This window comes from Stigmatopora argus, chromosome 13, assembly GCF_051989625.1.
Source record: "Stigmatopora argus isolate UIUO_Sarg chromosome 13, RoL_Sarg_1.0, whole genome shotgun sequence".
Lineage (NCBI taxonomy): Eukaryota > Metazoa > Chordata > Actinopteri > Syngnathiformes > Syngnathidae > Stigmatopora > Stigmatopora argus.
In genome coordinates this window covers 15,393,930-15,415,088 of record NC_135399.1, presented here as the reverse complement: position 1 = coordinate 15,415,088, position 21,159 = coordinate 15,393,930, and the positions used below count along the sequence as shown (strand labels likewise).

At 45.3% G+C, this 21,159-nt stretch overlaps 4 protein-coding genes across 4 annotated transcripts; 2 read left to right on the top strand and 2 right to left on the bottom strand.

The window, feature by feature from the left end:
• The first annotated feature begins 339 nt into the window (after positions 1-339).
• On the top strand, positions 340-3,399 carry serpine3 (serpin peptidase inhibitor, clade E (nexin, plasminogen activator inhibitor type 1), member 3). The gene is made up of 9 exons (XM_077617635.1): positions 340-592; positions 1,143-1,418; positions 1,838-2,053; positions 2,118-2,378; positions 2,453-2,651; positions 2,721-2,821; positions 2,894-2,980; positions 3,041-3,124; positions 3,347-3,399. The coding sequence occupies exons 2-9, from the start codon at positions 1,151-1,153 to the stop codon at positions 3,397-3,399; spliced, it is 1,269 nt and encodes a 422-aa protein (XP_077473761.1). The 5' UTR covers positions 340-592; positions 1,143-1,150.
• A 1,232-nt stretch (positions 3,400-4,631) lies between these two features.
• ints6 (integrator complex subunit 6) lies at positions 4,632-11,327 on the bottom strand. Its single transcript, XM_077617721.1, has 18 exons — positions 10,815-11,327; positions 10,606-10,683; positions 9,409-9,558; positions 8,388-8,477; positions 8,133-8,316; positions 7,916-8,041; positions 7,397-7,542; positions 7,163-7,315; positions 6,876-7,008; positions 6,705-6,799; positions 6,511-6,621; positions 6,220-6,438; positions 6,021-6,147; positions 5,778-5,920; positions 5,507-5,690; positions 5,015-5,425; positions 4,854-4,947; positions 4,632-4,770 (listed from the first exon to the last, which is right to left on the bottom strand). The coding sequence occupies exons 1-18, from the start codon at positions 10,923-10,925 to the stop codon at positions 4,677-4,679; spliced, it is 2,649 nt and encodes an 882-aa protein (XP_077473847.1). The 5' UTR covers positions 10,926-11,327; the 3' UTR covers positions 4,632-4,676.
• A 1,200-nt stretch (positions 11,328-12,527) lies between these two features.
• wdfy2 (WD repeat and FYVE domain containing 2) lies at positions 12,528-17,188 on the top strand. The gene is made up of 13 exons (XM_077617053.1): positions 12,528-12,661; positions 12,765-12,902; positions 13,392-13,459; positions 13,802-13,875; positions 13,944-13,998; positions 14,070-14,220; positions 14,308-14,420; positions 14,729-14,855; positions 15,119-15,224; positions 15,294-15,395; positions 15,913-16,043; positions 16,114-16,222; positions 16,640-17,188. The coding sequence occupies exons 2-13, from the start codon at positions 12,766-12,768 to the stop codon at positions 16,667-16,669; spliced, it is 1,203 nt and encodes a 400-aa protein (XP_077473179.1). The 5' UTR covers positions 12,528-12,661; position 12,765; the 3' UTR covers positions 16,670-17,188.
• A 566-nt stretch (positions 17,189-17,754) lies between these two features.
• Positions 17,755-20,533, bottom strand: dhrs12 (dehydrogenase/reductase (SDR family) member 12). The gene is made up of 10 exons (XM_077617061.1): positions 20,375-20,533; positions 19,936-20,069; positions 19,786-19,868; positions 19,634-19,726; positions 19,484-19,565; positions 19,287-19,348; positions 19,053-19,157; positions 18,895-18,985; positions 18,171-18,308; positions 17,755-18,097 (listed from the first exon to the last, which is right to left on the bottom strand). Exons 1-10 carry the CDS (start codon positions 20,428-20,430, stop codon positions 17,985-17,987), a joined length of 957 nt encoding a protein of 318 aa, XP_077473187.1. The 5' UTR covers positions 20,431-20,533; the 3' UTR covers positions 17,755-17,984.
• Between the last annotated feature and the right edge of the window lie 626 nt (positions 20,534-21,159).

Genomic DNA, 21,159 nt, shown 5'->3' with positions numbered 1-21,159 from the left:
TTGACCTATCAAACCAGATTGGACCTGATTGTGGAAAGGAACCTCTACCGGTCACAAAATCCTATATTTTGGAATAAGAAATCAAATGTATTTGAAAAATCAGGTCCGGTGGCTTGAGTGGTTAGCACGTCGGCCTCACAGCTCTGGGGTCCTGGGTTCAAATCCAGGTCGGTCCACAAGTGTGGAGTTTGCTTGTTCTCCCTGGGCCTGTGTGGGTTTTTATGGGTATTCATGAATGGTAGGTTGTGTGTGTGTGTGTGTGAGTGCGTGTGTGTGCGCGTGTGTGCGCGTGCGCGCGTGCGTGCGTGCGTGTGTGCTGAGGCCGGAGGGCGGTTGTCTTTGCTGCGGCTCCTCCCAGCCGGCGACTCTTTGAGGCGGAGGTGGGCTGGTACCTGGAGTCGGTGGTACGGACGTCGCCGCCATGCAGAGTCGGACGCCGTCGCCACCGCCACCGCCGGTGGGAAGAGAAGCGGCGGGCGGCAGCAAGTAGGGAGCAGCAGGGAGTCGGGGGTCCCCCCTTTTAAGGTGGTCTCATGACTCAGGACTGGAAAGAGTGGACGACTGCGAGAGCGAAGCAACCCTGCACTTTCAGGTACGAGGACTTACTTTATTATCATCACATCATATGCTTTTGTCATTTATATGCTGGGCGCACAAACGACAAAGTGCACTAGTATTAGATTTATGCAGATGTGCTCTAGGGGGCACTGTTTTCAACAACCAAAAATGGGGCACAATTATAAGGCAATATTTCATTCTTTCCTTTTTTGAACCGCATATCCTCACAAGGGTCGCAGGGGGTGCTGGAGCCTATCCAGGCACCAGGCGCGGCGGGCGGGGCTGAACTTGTAGTCAGCCAATCACATTGGCACGATAAGAGAAAGGACAACTAATCATAGCTAGGCTTAAGCAATTTAGAGTGTACTTCTACTCTGCATGTTTTTGGGATGTGGGAGGAAACCGGAGTACCCGGAGAAAACCCACACAGCACATACAAACTCCACACAGGAATGACCGACCTGGGATCGAACACTCGACCCCAGAACTGTGAGGCAGGCTAACCACTCGCGAATATGAATATTTGAAATGTAAATATAGGGTACCACTCAAAGCCCAAATCAATGTTTGCTATCTTTTCCCAGAGCTTGAAATGTGTCGGCTGCCCGCGTCGGCCATCTTGGCTGTCCTCTACCTGACGTCCCCTCTCGGAGGCACGAGCAGCCCGCAGGCCGGCCTGAAGAACCGGCAGGGCGGCTTCGCCGTGGCACTGTACGGCGCGGCGGCGGCGGGCTCCCGCGCCGACGCCGACCTGGCGGTGTCGCCGTCCGGCGCGGCCGCCGCCCTAGGCCTGCTGCAGCTGGGCGCCCGGGGCGACACCAGGGCCCAGCTGGTGGCCGCCCTGGGCTACGACGTCAACGGTGAGAGCGGTCGGCACCGTTGGTGCCAGGCGGCGTGCAGCGGTGCGCTTGCTCGAGCGGTGATACCCGCCTCCACGCACCGCGTTGCTAATCTCATTACGCGCGTGCCTGCTCAGAGGCCGCCGGGTCGAGAGGTCGCGGCAGCGGAACGCAAACAGGAAGACAGCGACCGGTCGACCGAATCCGACGTGACGATCCGACCGGACGCAATGATTGAACGACAAATATTTCACAAATAAGCCTCATTCAGTCCAGTGGCTTAAGTGGACCTGGAAAGGACTAGAGGTCGACTGAAATGGGATTTTCAAAGGCCGAATCCGATACCGTTAAAAAATTAAAAGTTGATATTTGAGGCAATTTGATTTTGAGGCATTTCACACGGTTACGTAAAACGGAATCATTTTCCACACTATCTGCAGATGTCCAAGTTCGCGAGCTATTGCTGCGGTGGCAAGCTGAACTGAACAACAGCAGCAGTCCGCTAGCGTCCAAGGAGGCGTGGCTACAGCAGACATGCGTCCTATTGGTCCAAAGCGGCATCAAGCTAGCTTCTGGATTTGCACAGAATCTGCAAGCCTGGGCCGATGTCAGCCTCATGAGAGCCAATCAGCAGCAGACTAACAACACACGCAGAGGTAAAGCTAACATTTAGCATCCTAATCACACGGTTGTCACGGTAACGTGCTTTGTACCGAGCAGACGAGGGGTGGCATCCTATCCAAGCAGGAAGTAGCAGCGGGGAACTGTCGGGGTCCGGTGAAGCTCAACAGGCCGAGGTTTCCGCGTCGTTAGCGTGGTGGTCACCTGGCCACCAGATGGCTCTCTTGAGCTCGGTGGCGTTCAGGGGCGTGTGGCAAAAGCAGTTCCACGCCGTCAACACGCACTATCTCCACTTCCTGCTCCTGGACGGCAGCACCGTCAAAGTACCCATGATGCACCAGGCCGCTGAGGTGCGCTTTGGTAAGAAACCCAATCTAGATGGAATGGACCAATCAGCGGGTTCCACTTTTAAAACGTGTAGTGGTTGCATTCAGGTCAGTTCCAGATGCCGTCGTCCCAAAGGTACTCGGTCCTGGACCTTCCCTACTCCGGTCAGTCCCTCGTCCTCCAGGTGGTACTCCCTTGGGACCGAAAGACTCCCCTGTCCTCGCTAGAAGCTCAGCTTAGCTATCGCCACGTGGCCTCCTGGGAGACCGCTCTCCGCAGAACCAAGATGGACGTCTTCCTGCCGAGGTGAACCGTCGTCGCCGGCGTCATCGGGACGGACGAATTTCCGACCGGGCGTAATTGGCGTGTGTTCAGGTTCAAGGTGCACAACAGGTTGAACTTACGCTCCACGCTTGGCGCCATGGGAATCGGAGACGCGTTCAACCCGACGGAGGCCGACTTTTCGGGGATGTCGGGTCAGCGCAACCCAAACTTACGCGAACAAGTAGCCCTTCCGAAATGCTAACTGCTAACTTTCGCGCCAGCAGCTGAGGAATCGCTCTACGTGTCCGAGGCCTTCCACGACGTCACCATCGAAGTCACGGAGGAAGGAACCAAGGCGGCCGCCGCCACGGGTAAAAGATGATCGGGAATATTTCCTTGAAAAGTGGAAATTAAAATAAGATTTGTTTCAGCCATGCTGCTACTGAAACGCTCACGCTCCCCCGTCTTTAAAGCCGACCGACCTTTCTTGTTCCTGGTGAAACACGTCAAAACAGGTAACCAAGTTCCTTATTAGTGGGGAGCTTGTGGTCAGTATATACACGGATCTTATAGTACGTTAGCTTAGTACTCTATGATAGATATTTGTAAAATGTTTTATTTAAAAAAACAAAGATTAGGGGTCACGTTATCACAAACTGATGTAGCTTAACATAGTCAAGTTCACGTATGCATGCATTTCAAGTAATCGTGGCAACTGTGTATTTTTTTTTCAACAGGGTCCATTTTGTTCATGGGCCGAGTGATGAACCCTGCCGACCCATCGCTTTGAAATGTTTAGGATATTACACCATATTTATTTGCAGGCATTTGCGGAAGAGGGACGATATTTTTGTAAATTTGTAAATAAAATTTTAATACTTTTTTGTTTGTCTTTTTACTCTGTTTCCCCTTTTGTTGCTAAATCCAAAATTATTTTTGAGAAAAAACCTGGGAGTTTTATTTTCATTATAGACTAAATGTTAGTATATTTTCAGTTGGTTTTCATTATAAATTTTTCCAAAAATAGATGGCAACATTCAAAGTTTTTAGCAAGACTTTATTAAGACATTGGCCGATCAGTGTAAAATATTTTTATTCATGGAAATACTTACAAAAAGGCAATTATTATTTTGTCCACCACATCTTTTTAAATATTACTCTAGAGTTATGTACAGCTTTACAGTGTATTCAAAATACTCTTTTGGTAGCCTGCTCACATACAAAGAAATCCATAGCAGATTTTGGTCCAGCTCAGAAAACAAGTCATGTTCTCGACGTGGGTTTTCGAGATCACGCAACCCACGCCAAGAAATCGCAAAGCAATGCCTATTTGCGTCGTTTGAAGATTTCCAACGGAAAAAAAAATTCCATGTACGGCCAGAAGCTTGACACAAAATAAATCTGCAATTGTACACAAGTGCATGTGAGTTCAAAATGAAACGCCACTTCCTGAGCTTTTTGTCCCTGTCAACGCCGCCAACCAATCACGACGACTCGTTTGTTACCACTCACCGAGTGACGCACACCCTCGCGTGGTATTCGTCATTTTCGTCACGTCAATCACGGACTGGTCGCCTGTGGGTCATTTACGGAATCATTAGTAGGTATTTTCCAATTTTTAGCCACCAATCGCCACTCACTCATTTGTTCTTTGGTTGACCGCCAGTCATCCGTCAATCGTATTTTTACGCGACCTTATAGTTTGCCGCTCATCCCGTCGAATTTGTTTTTTGGACCATTTACGAGGAGTGCTTGTGTCTGCGGAGCTTCAAATTTGGATTAAAACTCCTCACAAAGTGCCACTTTAAAAAAAAATTCAATGAACTCAACATGGAGCACTTTTGGATTGGCGGGTCATCCGAATTAGTTTCACAGAAACCGCAACTCATCTTATCCCCAAAAAGTTCAAAACCTCACATTCGTCATCGTAAAACGATGAAAAGTATTTGCGAAAACCTACGCGATGGTCGTCTGCGTGTGGCGAGTCGGGGGGGGGGGGGGGGGGGGGGGGGGGGGGGGGGGGGTTAGTCGTCCTTGTTAGTTGGTTAGTTCAGTTCAAGGCGGCGGTCAGAGCGCGTCCACGTGGTTGATGTTGTTGGACCTGTTGTGGATTTCCTCCAGGAAGTTCTCCAGTTGCTCGATCAGAACGCGCTTCTTGAACCTTCACGTGGAGGAAAAATAAATTTCAAAAATTAAAGGAACTCATTTACTGCCATTAGGACTGAAAAAGATGGGTGACGGTACCTGGCCGCCTCTTTGATGATGTTTTGGAGGAAAATAAGTCGAGTGTCCAGCGTGCCTTGGATTTGCTTCAAGAAGTAGAAGATCTTCTCATAGTCTGGAAAGAACAAGTTAGTCGTTATTAGGATATTGAGCAAAAAAGCTGCTTTGCTATCGCTGCGTACGTCTGCCGGGTTTGCGAATCTCCTTGGTGATGAGCCCCCTCAGCTCGTTGTTGACTTTGGTGGTCTCGTTCTGGATGTGCTTCTTCAGAGCGGCGGGCGACAGGTACCGAGGTAGGTGTTCGCCCACCAGTATCACGTCGTCGTCGCCGCCGCCGCTCTCTTCCCTTTCCTCGCCATTCTCGTCCTCGCTGTCCCGTGGCGAGACGTGCTGCGGGTCCGAGTGGTTTTCCTGAGCTTCGGCCGGACTGGGATTGTCCGAGTCGGGGGTGGGGTCCGGGTCCGGGCTGCTGCGGTGGTTCTGATCCAGGTGGTTGACGATCTGTTCCGGTTCGCCGTCGCCTTCGCCGTCCCCGTCGCCATCGCCGTCACTGTCACTGTCCCCGTCGCCGTCACCGTCCTCGTCGTCCGCATCTGGAATTGATTTCAAACGCGAGGGATTGTAGCGTACAACCCGTGCACGCACGGTACATTCGAGGCCTGCCAGATTTGCACCTGAGGTGGGCCGCGGGCTAGCGGGCGGGGTAATTGGAGGCGTGTAGGCCCGACCCAGGCGCAGCAGGGGCGACATGCACCGTCTTCTCTTTGGTCCTCCGCCCGTCATGTTGTTGTCGGCGGGTCTTTTCCCTTTATTCTGAGGGCTCGTCACAAATTCGTCGGCCTCGTCGATCATCATGCCCTGGAAGGGGAGGAGTGAGGGCGTTTGGTAAAAGGAAGGACGCGATGGCGGAGATTTTGCCGCTAAGCCGGATGGGAGGGGGAGGACCTTCTTGTCCAGCTTGAAAGGGTTGCCGAAGGTGTGCAGGCGCTTGGGCTGCTCGGGGTCGGCGTCGCGGAGGGGTTGGGGAGCGGCTTTCAGGAAGTCTTGGTAGTTGCCCATTTGGCCGATGGGAACGCTGTGGAGTTGATCTGTGGACGAGATAGATAGCAGATTGCAACACTTGCTTTGGCTTTATTTTTAAAGCAGATGGTGAGTGTGCTGTAACGTGAAATCTGAAATCTATCGTACCTGCGTCGCAGCCCCGCAGCGTACAGACGGTGGTGTTAAGAAGGTTTCTCCTCATACGGCTGAGCTGGTCCAGAAGGTGACTGCGTGGGATGTCGTAAGGGTTCCGGAAGCTCTGAGGTTTCAGGCCCTGCCGATGACATTGGACGTGACAAAGCGCCCCGTTGCCGACCTCTTTCGAGTGAGTGAAACTGGAGCCAACCTTGTTGAGGAGCGCCAAGTGAAATCCTTGGAACTCTTTGGGATTGAGTTCCAGGAGAGGCGCCGGGGCGTCATTGGAGATGCTCTGAAGCTGTTGAATGAAGTCCCTGCGCTGGGCCAGCGAGATCCCGCCACCGCCTCTCCATCGTACCTTGATGCCGGTCTCGGGCGGCGCCTTCTTCCCGATGGAAGCGATCAGGCGGTCGTATTCCATTTTGGTCTGGAAGGAAACGGCGTCATGTAACCGGAAATTGAAAAAAAAAAGCAGAAACATGCTTGGTTTTTGTCAAACCTGCTGGCTGAGCTTCTTAAGATAGGAAACAACACTGTAGCTCAGGCCGTACTCCATGTTGTCCGCCAGAAGGTTGGGAGCTCCCATGATCCTTAGCGCTTTTCTCAAGGACTGCAAAGTTGAGGGGAAGAAAAAAAAGCAGATGACCAAGAAAGCTCCACTTTTAAAAAGGCACATTTAGATTTTGCAGCTACCCCAATGTAATAGGGAGGCATGGTCTTTAGGTAGTTCTCAAAGGACTGCCGCCATTTCAGGGTGGGCTTGAATTTGTGCACTTTGATGAGATCGTCTGTGGGGAAACAAGACCGTGTAAGAACGTAAAGATGGAAGGGTTTTCATAGGGGAGGTGAGATTTAAAGGCTCACCAAGAAGCGGTAGGAGGACAGGGTAGTTGTAGGGCATGACAAATAGGTTGACGCAGTTTAGCGCCGTGCTAGCCTTCAGGTAGCCGAAGGGCTGGCCCAGGTCGCTGTACTTGGCACTGTTGCATACAAACACCTGAAGTGCAAAAAAAAAAAAAAAAAAAGTGAAAATCCTCACTCCTTTTGGGACCGGTTGCCGCAATGATTTTGTTTTGGAATTTAATTGTTATTTATCTTTCTGTATTTTTAATCGTGTAGGCTCCTGTGAATTTTTTTTGTTGGACTCGTACCTGCCAGCAGGTGTGTGGAGACTTCCTCTCCAGGATATACTGCGTGAGTGGCGAGGGCTCCAGCTCGTACTTGTCGAAGGGAACCTTGTCGATCACCATGGGCTCCGAGTCCAGGCAGGAGAAGCGAACGTGGGGGTGCGCTGAACGAGGGGGCTGGTTGAGGGAAAAAAGAGGACATTTTAGATTGAAGAATTAAAAATACATACATATATTTTTTTTTCAAATGTTCCTTACCAGCGTAGGAGAGTTCTGGTCCGGCCAGAAGGCCTCGGGAATGGGCCAATGTCCAATGGGAACGCCCGTTTTAGGATTGGGCCGGACGTAGATGAGCTTGTGGCAACAATGCCAAGGTTGCAGGCCTGGCTTCTCAGGTGGCGCATCTAAACCAAGAAACAAACGGCCGTTACGCTACTTTTGTTTCTCTCCCAGCTTTGATAACCAAGTGCCTTTGACTAATTCAATAATATTCACAGTTGGCTACAACGAAACTTTTTGCTAGCATACTGCCAGGCGAGTTTATTGATTAAACTGTATGGACATTTAAGGACTCAGTTAATTGTTTTTTTTTCTTTTTCGCACTTGTAGCCACATGATTGTAATTTGTTATGGTTTCCAACTGACTTTGATGACAATGACTATGGTTAATATAGTTTGAAATTAAATGATTTTCAGATGGTGAGGTTTTTTTAATGCAAAAAGTGTGCCGCAGCTCAAAAAAGATTGTCAAACACTGATCTCAATAAGAGGACTCACCATCCACCGGCAGAGGGTCAGGCCCCGTCTTCTCAAAGTTAATGACGACGCCACTCTGGATCTTTTGGACCAGAGATTCCAGACACTGGTTCAACATGCGCTGGGAGAACACGCTATATGAGCGCCCTAGAAAAATAAAGGTCGACAACTGAAACTGAGGCAGCTCATACGCAACTAGCTCAAAAAGGACACATAAGTTGTTGTTGTTTTTTCCTACCGCCGGTGACTTCACACATGGGCGTGATGGGCGAATCATCCGATGGGACGCCGCCGACCGGATCGGGCTCCACCGACGCGTGGCCGGGGATGCGCAGGACCAGCGCGAATAGACGTTGATCCCAACGGAAGGGCTCCTTGGTCAGCTCGCTACCCGGCAGGGGCGTCGTCAGTGGGAGGTGGAGCTACAACGCAAAGTCATTGGACGGTAAATTTCGACGCAGGGTAAGACGAATCTGCTTCGTCCCCGACTGACCTCGTCCTGGACGCCACCGCTGGTGGTCAACTTGTTGCCGTCGGTGATGGCGATGATGATAGCGGGCTCCAGGAAGAATGGGTTTCTTCCCTACAAAAACAGTAGAATGTTCACGCAGAGGATTATTTTACTAGAAAGATATCGCTAAATAACAGTGACTCATTAGCTGCCATTGACGGTGTTAGACTTTTAATTCATTCTGACAGGGCGATCAATCGTTGCCAACCCTCCAGGTCAAAATGGACTGGACATCTGTTTCCATTAATGGCAATGGATGAGTTGGAATATGTTTTGAAACGGTCAACCGCAATCATAAATTTGAGGGGAAAAAAGACTGTCTCCATGTCAGCTGTTACTTTGTTCTATCCAAATGTCTCTTTTACAATAAGGATATTGTCTTACATTAATGAATGTGGCAACACTGCCTAGCAACCGGTTGCTTTGGTGGCTAACAACATCAGAGAACATCCTGGTTATTGCTGATCATAACAAGGACTGCTCTTCTGCTAATTAAATTGGGATTAAGCACCACTCTTACTGTCTGGCGAGCCAAAAATGAAAAAAAAAATCATGTAAATTGCTGCAAAAAAACTTATCTTCGTAGTTCTGATACAAAATGCATACTTAGCAAATTGGCAAAGACTGATGTAGTAAACTATGGAAGATTTGTAGTATTTGTCAGCTTTGTATATGACCTTAGTTTCACTAGGAAGAGATTAAAATAGCAAATGTGTTCCAGCTCTGAAATAATAATAAAATAAGTGATTTTGGAATTTAGCTGGAGCAAATTATATATATTTTTCCCAATTATAGAGACTCAGCTGCTCACTAAGACATTTGTCTGAGTAGTGGAAGAGGCACTAGAGTATGTGTTGAGGACAGTCAAGAGTCATTTAAATATAGAATCTAGAGAGCGTTTTTGTCACAGTATGCAGGTGGTTGATGCTTGGAGGACTGGGGTTGGTGGGGTTGTCAGGTGGTGGGTGTTTTAGGGGACTTGTGGCTCTTGAGCGCCGCCTACCTGACCGTAGTTGTCAATGCCAGTGACTAGTCTATTGAGATTAAGCAGGTCAAAGGCCGTCCTTAGGGATTGGCCTATGCTGGTGAGCCCGTTGGCCTGTAGATTCCTCAGTTCCGTCATGAACGTGGCGTGGCTCTCCTTCCATCCCGCCTTCACACACAAAGAACACGCACATCAGATTCGTGACACAATTATAAAGCGCAGACTACGACATTTTAGGTTTCCTTTTGAGATTGAAAGCAGAAAACCTTCCTCTGCAGTTGCGCAATAACGCTGACGTGTATGGTTGTTTCAACAAGCAGGTTTACGTGCATACCAATGTCAGTTAGCATAACTGAGCAACGTGTAAACCAATAATTTACTCTTTTTTTATAGTTGGCTAGTGCGTTTATAAATATGCTTAATACATTTTGTTAAGTTATGCTTGATGTGAAGGCATTACCATGGTGTTAGTACATGATGTGATTGTATCAGTTGTAATAGCATTTGCATAGTAGTAGTTTAAATGTGGTGGTGTAGCAATGGTAATAAAGTTGTGGTAGAGATAAGTCGTGTTGGTATTGGTAACAGTGGCTGTGTGATGGTATTAAAGTGTAGTAGTGGTGGTATTTGTAGTCTGGATTAGGACAGTAGTTGTTGTGATCATTATTAACAGTAGTAGTGGTGGTAGCATATTTTGTGGTGTATATTATTATTTTATGTGGTGGTAAAATTGGAAGGACTGGGGTTAGTGCAAGTAGTTGCATCTGTATTGGTGTTAGTGGTCGTGATAGTACTCAAAATGTTTCCGTGATTACGGTAGTAGTCCTAAATTATAGTCATGTTAGTAGTTCTATGAATGTTTTTAATGGTGTTGCCATTTGCAGCAACAGTAGTGATCTTGGTAGTGGTTTAAGTAGTGTTAGAAGTACTAGAAGTGGCGTGTGCACGTGTGTGAGTGCCCCCACTTTCCCACTCCCCCTTGAGGATGTCTGTAAAAATAACTCCCAGAATTCATCGCTGCTCCCTACAAAATGTCGGCCATGTTTTAAAGGGGGCACAAACGGCGAGCTTCCTCCTGAGCCGAGGACTTTTTTTTTTTTTTTGGTGGAGCTCACAACACACTCAGCCTGCTTTGAGAAGGGGGGACACTCATCACCGCGATCACTTTCAGTCTGGTCCAGTGAAAAGCCGACATGTGCCGAACATGAACTCTACCTTGATCCCGAACGGAATGTCTTCATAATTTACCAACATGTACCGGTCCCCTCGGCTCGCCGGATCTCTCCCTCGGAGCTGTGGAGATAGTAGATATGATTTAGACGCGAGAGTTTGGAAGGGGGTTTGTGGTTGACAGGTTGAGCTACTGAGGAAAAATACGGAAATGTCACCCGGGCCGACCGGGATGTGTCCCGCCAGTACAGTACCTTCATAAAAGTCTCAACAGCGCCTTTTGCTATGTCCAGATAGGTAGTGCCCAGATGGCTGCGCTGGTTCATGGACGCGGACGTGTCTACCAGGAAAAGTAAAACGGGCATTTTGTGGTGCTAACAACGCGTTCTGCATGGACCTGGGTGTCAGTACACAACCAAAAATACCAGCAAAAGAAAAAATCCAAATAAAAAATCTTTTGTTCTGCCGCTGCTTGCCGCCCGTGTCACCTCCTCGGCTAGCTAGCTGCTAACTAGCTAGCCGGCTAACTGTCTGTCTCACACATTCTTTCCACCACACAAAAAAAGTGTCAGAAGAGTGAGTGGCGAGCCACCCCGGACGGGCGAACTGAGCTAAAAACCTCCCACCCTAGGGCCAGGACATGGATTCGCGAGGGCTTTGGGCAATTTTGACAATATTTCGCAAATAGACCTAAGTTTCATAGCGACAAAGTTCGTCCTCACTAAAGGTCCCTGCTTCTCCCTGCACTGAACGTGCCGAGCGGCTTCTGGCAGTTTTACTGGCAGCCTTGTTGCTTAGCCCCACCTCTTAAACGTCACATGCATCAAATGACGATGTTCGATTGGCTTCTTCTACATGGCTAATTACCATATCCAAATAAGGTCAAAGCCTTCCAGTGTGATCTGCGCATGCTCACTCGCCTCGATGGCAGGGATGCAAAGGAACGTAATTTCTCACATACGTCATGTGTCACTAAACACGCGGCTAGCTAATATTACATTACAAGTAGCCTGCTGTGTTGACACATGTCGTTATTTAACTAAATTTACTGTCTACAGTGCACCCACTACCACTTTTGGGCGACAATGGCTACTTGTGACGCTCTGAAGTTCATAGGGAAAGACAACTAAAAGTGATTTGGACGGATTGACATGCATGTGTCGTCAGGCATACGCCCTCGAAAAGGACAAGCCTTCTTTTTACCCTTCCACCTCCCATTTACGGCAATGCAAAAACAGTCCCAGCAGCAGCTTTTGTGGAGAAAGAAGCAGTGACGCACGCTTCCTGTGACGCTTTTATCACTAATGTCCCCAAAAACATAGTTTGGATGTGTGAATTTCACAACCCAAATATATACAGATATAAAAAGGGATCTCTGGATTTGCCTCGACACTCGAGTAGTAGCAGTAGGCGGGTGCGATTGAGCAACACGCAGTTTGCATAATGAAATGAAACTTATCTCCTCATGCTGATAAATAAAGAAAGTGATTTTAAAAAAATTATTTAACATGTAAATGGTTTGCACTATGTACCAGAGGCGGTTCTGACAGATTTTGCCACCTGGGATGACCCCCCTGTTATTTATATTCATCAATTACAGGCTTTTATACTTTCATAAAGTATAATTTTAGCCCCCCAAAACATTTTTGACCCAATAAAAGAGTAAAAATATACATATACAACATATAAACACCAATGTAAATTCCACGAACCTTGATCCACAAACATAGAATACAAAAAATTCAGTGCTCAGGCGGAAGCAGACGTTTTAGATGGCATTCAATTGTATTCCGAAGAAAACTTGTCATTTCATAACAACTCTACGTAATTGAAGTAATAAGTGTAGCATAACTGTTTATTTTTGTGTGTTTACGTGTTTTAAATGACCACAACTCGTTTATTTTAATTGGGTGGACAATGGAAATCGCATACATTCCAAAACGTGTTCATATACAACTTTATTTTGAAACAGGAACATTGAACTTTGTGACCGGAAGTACGGTTTGCTTTTCCATGCGCTTGATTACTGTCAGCTGACATTCTACCACCTCCGCTCTCCTCCCGCCTCCACCTGCGAGTGATTGACTGGCTGTTCGACCGAGTGAGTGCCACCTTCCCCCGCAACAGCAAACCACCGCCGCCCGGGGCTGCCTACCTCCTACCGGCTGTAGGATTTACGCTTCTCGGCGTGGGGGTTCCTGCAGCATGGCGGCAGAAATCGAACCGCGACCACAGGTTCGGAAGCCATGTTTGCTGAGCAAAATCGACGGTTTCCAGGATGTGGTGAGCGCCGCGGTCATCATCCCCAAAGAGGATGGGGTCATCAGCGTGTCTGAAGACAGGTGAGTCCCCCGTAAGACGCACACGGTATCCGCTTTACAAGCGCAATTGACGCCCGCTTCAGCTCCCCTCTCCACACCGTATGAGTCACAACGCCGACTCGACGGGCAATTTCGCCCTTTGGTACGAAATAAACAATATTTCGAATGTTACCTGGCGTCGTACGTCAAGCTAGTTATGAAAATGCTAGCTAGCAACATGCTAAATCGTGCTCCTGTTATTAGCCTTAGTTAGCAATTACGTTGCTTTATGTGCATAATTTAGTGTACATTCCTTTTATATTGTTCTTATTTTCAAGTTTTGTTGTATTATTGTTACCACATACGTCCACAATTTGAGTAATTTTAGTTTTTCTTCCAAGCAATATTAAAAACAATGACTACATATGTTTGTAGTTGTTGTTTTGCACTTGAATGTTTTGTTTACTTGTAGTTCTTGACACACGTCTCCACAATTGTGAGCTCTTTGTAAGACTTGTTTTTTGCATACAGGACAATTCGAGTGTGGATGAAGCGAGACAGCGGGCAGTACTGGCCTAGCATCTACCACACTCTACCAAGTGAGTCACCTTCTCCTTTGCTATTATATATAAATACTAGACATATCAACAATATCCTAAAAAACAGCCACTTTGTTTTATTGACCGAAACAAACTCCGAGTTCAGTCACTTGCCCTTTTTTAACAACTGTGGGTGTGAATTTTCAGAATGTTTACAGCCAAGTTAACTTTTTACTCGCACACCTGACGCCTCCAAAACTCATAAAATATTTCCAATAGAATTTTTTTTCCCCAACTATCCATGTAGTTATTTTTTTAAAAATCGCAAACAATACTTAAGGGGGTGTTAGGGGAGTCAGTCTCACTGAACTAACTGAATCTATCTTTTATTTTTGCGCCCAGCCTCGTGCTCCTGTATGACCTTTAACCCAGAGACCAGGCGTTTGTTGGTGGGCACGGACACCGGAAGCGTTTGCGTAAGTTCCCAGAGTTAAAGCCATCTTCTAATGTTTAAACTCATTGTTTTTTGACAATTCAATTCCAGGAGTTCATCTTGTCGGAGGATTACAATAAGATAACTCCTGCCCGCACTTACCAGGGTGAGATGGCGTATCATGTTTTACCATGTTTGCTTGTCGTTGTTTGTTTTTGACGCGGATGCTCTTTGTAGCCCACCAGGGCAAGGTGACGGTGGTCTTGTTTGTTCTGGAGATGGAGTGGCTACTGAGTACGGGTCAGGATAAGACCTTCACCTGGCACTGCTCGGAAAGCGGACAGCAGCTGGGACTGTACCGCACGTCGGCATGGGTGTCCGGACTGCAGTATCCTTCCAGCCCGTTTGTCAATGGATGCATTTCCCGTGTTTATGATTCATATTTTTTTCCCCATGCTTAACTCAATCGCCTCAGATTCGACGTCGAGACTCGACACGCTTTTGTTGGCGACCAGTCAGGGCAAGTCACCATCTTGAAGGTGGAGCAAGACACCTGCAGCTTAGTAACCACATTCAAGGGTCACACTGGTACATAAATACACTAACCATTTGATGCCTGAATTTACATTTTTGGACAATGGGAGTGAATGAATGACCAAGTACTATTCGTCAAAAAGCATTGGGGAAATACATTGACGTGTCTTTGTTTTTGCTTTGTAATACTATGAAAAAATAGCCCTCCCAAAAATGGGAGCTGAACTCCATTCCTTGATTTAGTGTCTGAAAAATATACTAATGTTGTTTTGATGTAATGATGTGCATTTTTTCGAATGTCATTTCAGGTCAAAATGGATTGGATGTCGTCATACAAAAGTAACATTTTTGTTCCTCCTCAGGTAGCGTGACTGTTCTGTGTTGGGACCCGGGCCAGAGGGTTCTGTTTTCAGGCAGCTCGGATCACTCCATCATCATGTGGGACATTGGAGGGCGCAAAGGAACCGCCATTGAACTGCAAGGACACAAGTAAGCATATTAAGCAGATTTTGGTTTTGCTTTTATTCCTGTTTTGCATTTGCAGTTTTTTTTCAGTACATTTGACCCATATTTTTGCATGAAAAAAACATTTTTGCATCATTTGTCATTTGTTTTTTCAATATTGTATGCAAATATTTGGATTTTTTTTCTCAAGCTGTGTAAAAAGGAAGCATCAAAACGGAATGTCATCAACTTCTGTTTTACATGAAAGATATTCAGTTTTTTCTCATGCACTGAACTTTGGGTGACAGCGACAAAGTGCAAGGCTTGTGTTTCGCCTCCCACACGCGCCAGCTGATCTCGTGCAGCTCCGACGGTGGCATCGTCATATGGAACATGGACGTGACGCGACAAGAAGTAAAACTCCGTGCCGTATGAATGAGTTCCTTGGGCCACTTTGTGTTGATTTCCATGGCTTTCCTGTAGACTCCAGAGTGGCTCGACAGCGATTCGTGTCAAAAATGTGAACAGCCTTTCTTCTGGAACTTCAAGCAAATGTGGGACAGTAAGAAGATTGGTCTACGTCAGGTAGTGAAACGTGTTTCACCTTGCAGTGCTATATTTTCACCATAGATAAAGAAAAACATATTGAATAGTTACAGCCCCACCCATTTTTATTAAATGCATTTAAACGAATTATAATAAAAACCAAACAAAATATATGCTCTTAAAAGTCTCAAAAATGAGGACCGTGGACACGTTTTAAGTTTTAGTAAACGTTTTGACTACCAAATTAACAAACAGTGAAATTAGCCTGATTTATGCTAGCTAATGCTGTAGTGTTTAATAATTATAAAAAAAACAGATCCACACAAACACTTAATTTAGATATTACTAAGTAAGCGCCTTCAAAATAGTGTTTGTAATAACTCAATTTTCTATTGATATCCTGTTTTTGACATTTTCACACAGGGTTTATATCAAATCTAAAACGGAATCGCTGCCACCTGCTGGCAAAAATGTATTTATTGAATGCATTTCCTAGTTTCTAGTTTGCAATTCTTCAGGAGCCTGAGCCCTTTCCTATTGTCTTTCCATTGGTCAGCATCACTGCAGGAAGTGCGGCCAAGCTCTGTGCGGAAAGTGCTCGTCCAAGCGCTCCACCATCCCGCTGATGGGCTTCGAGTTCGAAGTACGCGTATGCGACGACTGCCACGCCTCCATTACGGATGAGGAGTAAGCATGACGACGCCCGCCGCCGTCTCCCGTCGAGGCGAGGGTCACCCATTTTGCGTTTGGCCCGCAGCCGCGCCCCCACGGCGACCTTCCACGACAGCAAGCACGCCATCGTGTACTTGCATTACGAGCCTACCACCGGTTGCCTGCTCACTTCCGGCACTGACAAAGTGGTAAAGGTAGGCATATTTTTATTGTAAAGAAAGCATTTCATAATCTTAAGGGAGAACGAGGTAAGTTTTTACAAGGGTTGTCACATCCACTAGACCACCGGAGGGCGGTGTTTCACAATATCTATTGAAATTATCAGGATTACACCAAGAATAAATCGGCATTGTTGAGGCACATTATTCTTTTAAGGCCGCCTCGCAACCTTTTTTTAATCATTATCATATATATATTTATTTATAAATAATCAAATTTAAATGAAACCTAAAAGCATCAAAATAAAATGAATTAAGACAGAAATATCATCAAGTTATGGTCCCCAATAACTCACCTCTGTTCAATTTTATAGTAATTAACTCACTGGTTGCCATTGACAACAAAATTGTAATTGAAGGGTAATATTAAAATGGATCACATGTGTTGCTCAGCTTTGGGACATGACGCCTGTGGTATCGTGACGTTCCAAAAGCTCCGCAAGGACGGCGTCCATGAGTCTCAAGCAGGATGAAAAGGGAAGCGGCGGCCATTTTGGATAGTGGTGTCAACGCACTAAAGGTGTGTAAACTTGGTAATTATTTATTATCCAGCAGTGTGTCCCATGTATTAGCATAAAACACACACTTTTGGATCATCAGCTGTGCTCTGATGTCAATGTTACTGTTATATCGGTTCAAAAAGTTATGTTGAAGCACTGGAATACTGTCCAAAGATGGGGGAAATATAATTATGCAATCATGGCTTTTGATGTTTTTCATTTCATAGCTTTTTAAATCAGTAGTCTTAAGGGTATGACCCCCAAGGAACATTTTCTAAGTGTTTCACTAAGCACCCAAGTGCCAGGAATTTTGGTTTTTGGTTGCTCTTAAAGGTTTAAATAGATGCAAAAACCTGATGTAAAGGATCCTGGACAACAGGAAAACATCGATCAAGCATTCCCTCTGATGCTACTATAAGAAAAAAGCCATGTTAAAAAAAAACGGCTTACAGAGCATGAAAATATATTAATACATCAAAATTATAGCTATACAGTAGGTAAGTAAAATGGGAGGACATCCAAAAAAAGGGAAATGGTCTACTCATTGGTGGGTATGCGCTTTAATCATTACATTTACTAAGTCTTAAAATGTGAATGACTTGATCAACTTGCATTATGATTGCTGAAGTGACTTTAATGTACAAAAATATAACAGTTGTATGTGAAGGTTGATTTTTGTTTTTGATAACATGTTTTATGAACTGTGTTGTTGAACAATATGCATTAAAGGAGCACAAAAAGGCCCTCCGCAAGAACAAAGGTCACGCTTTGAAGTCTTTCTTTTTTTAGGAAGCTCTGAAGTTTATCACCCTCCCAAAAAGGTTGCAATTTTGAATTTTATATTGTCAATTAGTATGAACAATTCCATTGGGAATTTCAAATTCGGATATTTTCAACTTTGTATGAACTAAACCGGCCAATAACGTATAGAAAAACACTAATGGCAGAAACGTCTTGTTTATAAAATAAGGTTATGAGGAGCTAGCAAGGGACACCTACAAACATGGGCATGATTAGTTTAGTTTTATTATACATTGCTCAACATTTAAATTATAAAAGTACATTTAGGTCTATGAACAGTATGAAAAAAACAGCAATACTCACCTGTTTATATCATAATCAAGCTGCAGTCAGCAGATATATATTTAATAATACAATTTTCCATTTGTTCACTATAATTAGCACAAGAAGTATTGTAAACATTAGTGGAGGAGTGTTTAAAAATCATTTTAAAACCCTCAAGGTTTGAACTTTAGCGCCAATTCTTGGAGTGCCGCCAGGAGCTTGTCTTGATCCTGGATGGTGGACTTGGACCAGGCCAGCGGGAGGTGGGTAGCCACAGCGCGCCGATCTAGAAGGAATGATTGGATTGAACTTTTTTTTCCCTCCCCAGAATCCAACGTGAAAAAGATTTAGTTTCAGACCTTGAAAGAAAAGACCGCTAGGCTGCTTGGCAGCGGCCTCGGACACCGCCAGCCACACCACAGTGTCGGCACCCATGACTTCCGTGCGCAGTTTGTCCTGCATCTTGGCGTGGAAAGACGGCATGGACGACTGCACGGCTACGGACCAGAAGAATCAAGATGACTGAAATGAGCTGATTTGGTAACCGTTATTAATAAATAACATGTTAGGTGTAACACTTGGATATTTTTGGGAATGAACCCCTGCAGATTAAAACAAAAAAAAAATTAGATTGACGTGTGATAGACACGTCTACCAAATTTCACATTGCTAAAAGAAAGTGGCTCCAGTGGGTGATTTTTATAAGCAGGCTGCTAAATTTAGGCAAACAGCCAAAATAGCCAATTCAAATCAAAATAATCCAATGGATGTGTATTGTCGTCAATGGGAGTAAATAATAAGTCATTTTGACGCATTATGCTTGGCCTTGGCTTTGTGTGTACAGTTTTCCCTAAATTATCGCAAATTCACTTTTCTGCTATAAATTCAGTCTTTTTTATTTTTTTAAGTTCATAAAAATGTGAAAAACCACACTGAAACTTGTAAGTGGAAGCCACTCTTGCTACTAGGACTCAGCACTGAAAAAAAGGTAGTTATAATAGGGGTAACCCACTTGGCGATTTTTTTGATTATCGCGCCCATGTCGGGTCGACATTAACCGCGATATTGGAGGGATTACTGTACCCGGTGTGTCGGCCCATCCAGGATGCATGGAGGAAAAGTGGACCTCTTTGTGCTGTGTGCACCATCTCTCGGTCAGTATGACCTGCTGCCTCTGTGAAAACAAACAACAATGCAAAAATGTCCACCGGCATTCTCAACTTTTAGCGTGTGTCGCTAACTTTATTCTGAGCGTAGGCCATAGTGCCATCAAAGGCTCCCGTCTCAAACTGCAGGTCGTCCACGTTGAGTTTTTGCGTTAGCATACCGCCCGACGACACCGTCACCTGCGGGAACAGTGATTGTTTTTTTAGCATTTTTTCCCGTACCATTTTTATGAATGTCTTTTTTCGGACTGTGGAATGACAAAGTTCAATGTTTATGTTCCATAGTGTTTGGCAAGATGGTCCACTGACCACTCGGGGATCCTTCGCCTTCTTCAAAGCTGGGATGAGTGCAGTAGTGAGGATGTATGTGCCTGAAATCAAGGTAAGTGTTGTTACATTTGTTATTTTGTAAATACTCGCACAGGCGGAAAGTGTGTATGTTGCAAAAATCATACTAAAAAAATCCACCAAGTCCATGTGACTTGCTAGTTTTTGGTTTTACTCACCGAGCGTATTGGTAGCAAAGTTCTTCTCCAAACCTTCCTCTGTCAGCTCCCGCTGATTGACCATACAGCCGGCATTGTTGATCTGGCGACAATACACCCGCATATTTAGTAGAAAATAAACACAAACACCCCAGCACGTAAGCCACTTACCAACACGTGCAGGTCATGAGTCTGAGAAAAACTCTGCGCAAACTCCCACACTTGTTTTGCACTGGACATGTCCACGATGTGGATGTGAACGTTCTGCGATAAAAGTCGAGTCGTCCATCTTGTTCAGTTCAAAATGAGCACACGCGTCTTACCTGGTTCTTACTGAGCTGCACAATTTCCTCCTTGGCAGCCTCGGCTCTCCCCTTGTTACGACACAGCATGTGTACAATTCCCCCTGAAAATGTAGGAAATTAAACGCTAATGCACAAAAGGGAGAAGGCATTGGGTTTGCCGTCACTCACCTCTGTTGGCGATTTCTTGCGCAGTGGCTTTGCCCAGGCCGCTGTTGGCCCCCGTGATCAGGAACGAGCGCCCACTTACGTTCACGTCCAGATCAGACGCTACAAATGTCTTGGCGGCTGCCTCGTAACCGCTTCTAATCACAATTCACATAAATGCGTGGTTTCTTAAAACATGTAAAGAAAAATGTAGGCTATAGCATGTTCATTTTTTTGGCATCGATTTTTAAAAGCAAAAGTTCTTCAGAATATAGTGTATTTTTATTTTAAGAAACGATTATAGTAAAAAGACTCAAATGTTGAGCTTTAGCAAAATAAATCATTTATTTTCTATAAATGATTTATTGATTGCGCAATCACATGGAGAGTGTGCATGTAAATTGTACTTTTCCGCCTATGCAACATGATCGAGTCGTTACAAAGTGTATTTATTTCCACTTACTTGGTATATTCTTGTAGTCCTTTCATAAACCATACTGCGTTCCTGTACATGGACATATTTATGCCCAAAAGTGACAGCGTCTACACTCGTACCAAAAGCAGAAAGAAAATACAACTCCTACTAAAAACAGGTTATGTAGTATTATTCGGGAACCGGAAATGTACCTTTGTAACATGGTTGCTCACAGCGCCCCTCTGTGGATGGTAGAGGAACTATCCACTTCATTTTAGCAGGAAATTAATTCTTAAACAGTGGATATATACTTTGCTGGTTTATGGAATAATATCGGGAGATCATAACCGCTTTATTCTTCAACATTATTTGTTCTTGTATCATCTGCATGTTTCGTGAGAATGATACAATGTTTTTTTTCTAGGAAAGTTAGATGCGTTCACGCGGTGCGATGTGACCTACTTGACAAATAAAAAAGTGTAATCATTTTAAAATCAAAGTTTGAAGTCACTTTCGAACGCAGCATAATGAATGTTGCTGCACCAGATCTGAATAAAGTTTTTAAAAAATACAATTCCCAGCATACATTGCTCTAGGCTACTACCTGTTTTACCAATAGTCTTGTCGCTTTTGAAGTTTCACGTGGCGATTAAACGCTGTTTGTCAGCAGACTCATGCGACGTTTATTTTAAAGAAAGGTAACACTATTTTTTTACTGCATGAAAACAAAGTTTAATTCCAAAGAAGACGACACATTCCTTTAGCATGATAGCTAGGCTAGCAAGTGTACCTGTCGCCATGGCAACCTACTCCACCGACTCGTTATGTTTTAA

Bases quoted from the DNA above. Each gene is read 5' to 3' on its own strand.
- wdfy2 (XM_077617053.1), top strand. From the start codon at position 12,766: ATGGCGGCAGAAATCGAACCGCGACCACAGGTTCGGAAGCCATGTTTG. The intron at 12,903-13,391 runs GTGAGTCCCCCG...TTTTGCATACAG, and splicing joins ATCAGCGTGTCTGAAGACAG to GACAATTCGAGTGTGGATGA. The intron at 13,460-13,801 runs GTGAGTCACCTT...TTTTGCGCCCAG, and splicing joins CATCTACCACACTCTACCAA to CCTCGTGCTCCTGTATGACC.
- dhrs12 (XM_077617061.1), bottom strand. From the start codon at position 20,430: ATGTCCATGTACAGGAACGCAGTATGGTTTATGAAAGGACTACAAGAA. The intron at 19,727-19,785 runs GTAAGACGCGTG...CTTTTATCGCAG, and splicing joins TGCAGCTCAGTAAGAACCAG to AACGTTCACATCCACATCGT. The intron at 19,158-19,286 runs GTCAGTGGACCA...CTGTTCCCGCAG, and splicing joins AGGCGAAGGATCCCCGAGTG to GTGACGGTGTCGTCGGGCGG.
- ints6 (XM_077617721.1), bottom strand. From the start codon at position 10,925: ATGCCCGTTTTACTTTTCCTGGTAGACACGTCCGCGTCCATGAACCAG. The intron at 7,316-7,396 runs GTAAGGAACATT...TCCCTCAACCAG, and splicing joins ACCAGAACTCTCCTACGCTG to CCCCCTCGTTCAGCGCACCC. The intron at 6,148-6,219 runs GTTGGCTCCAGT...TGTCATCGGCAG, and splicing joins ACTTGGCGCTCCTCAACAAG to GGCCTGAAACCTCAGAGCTT.
- serpine3 (XM_077617635.1), top strand. From the start codon at position 1,151: ATGTGTCGGCTGCCCGCGTCGGCCATCTTGGCTGTCCTCTACCTGACG. The intron at 1,419-1,837 runs GTGAGAGCGGTC...CACTATCTGCAG, and splicing joins CCTGGGCTACGACGTCAACG to ATGTCCAAGTTCGCGAGCTA. The intron at 2,981-3,040 runs GTAAAAGATGAT...GATTTGTTTCAG, and splicing joins CAAGGCGGCCGCCGCCACGG to CCATGCTGCTACTGAAACGC.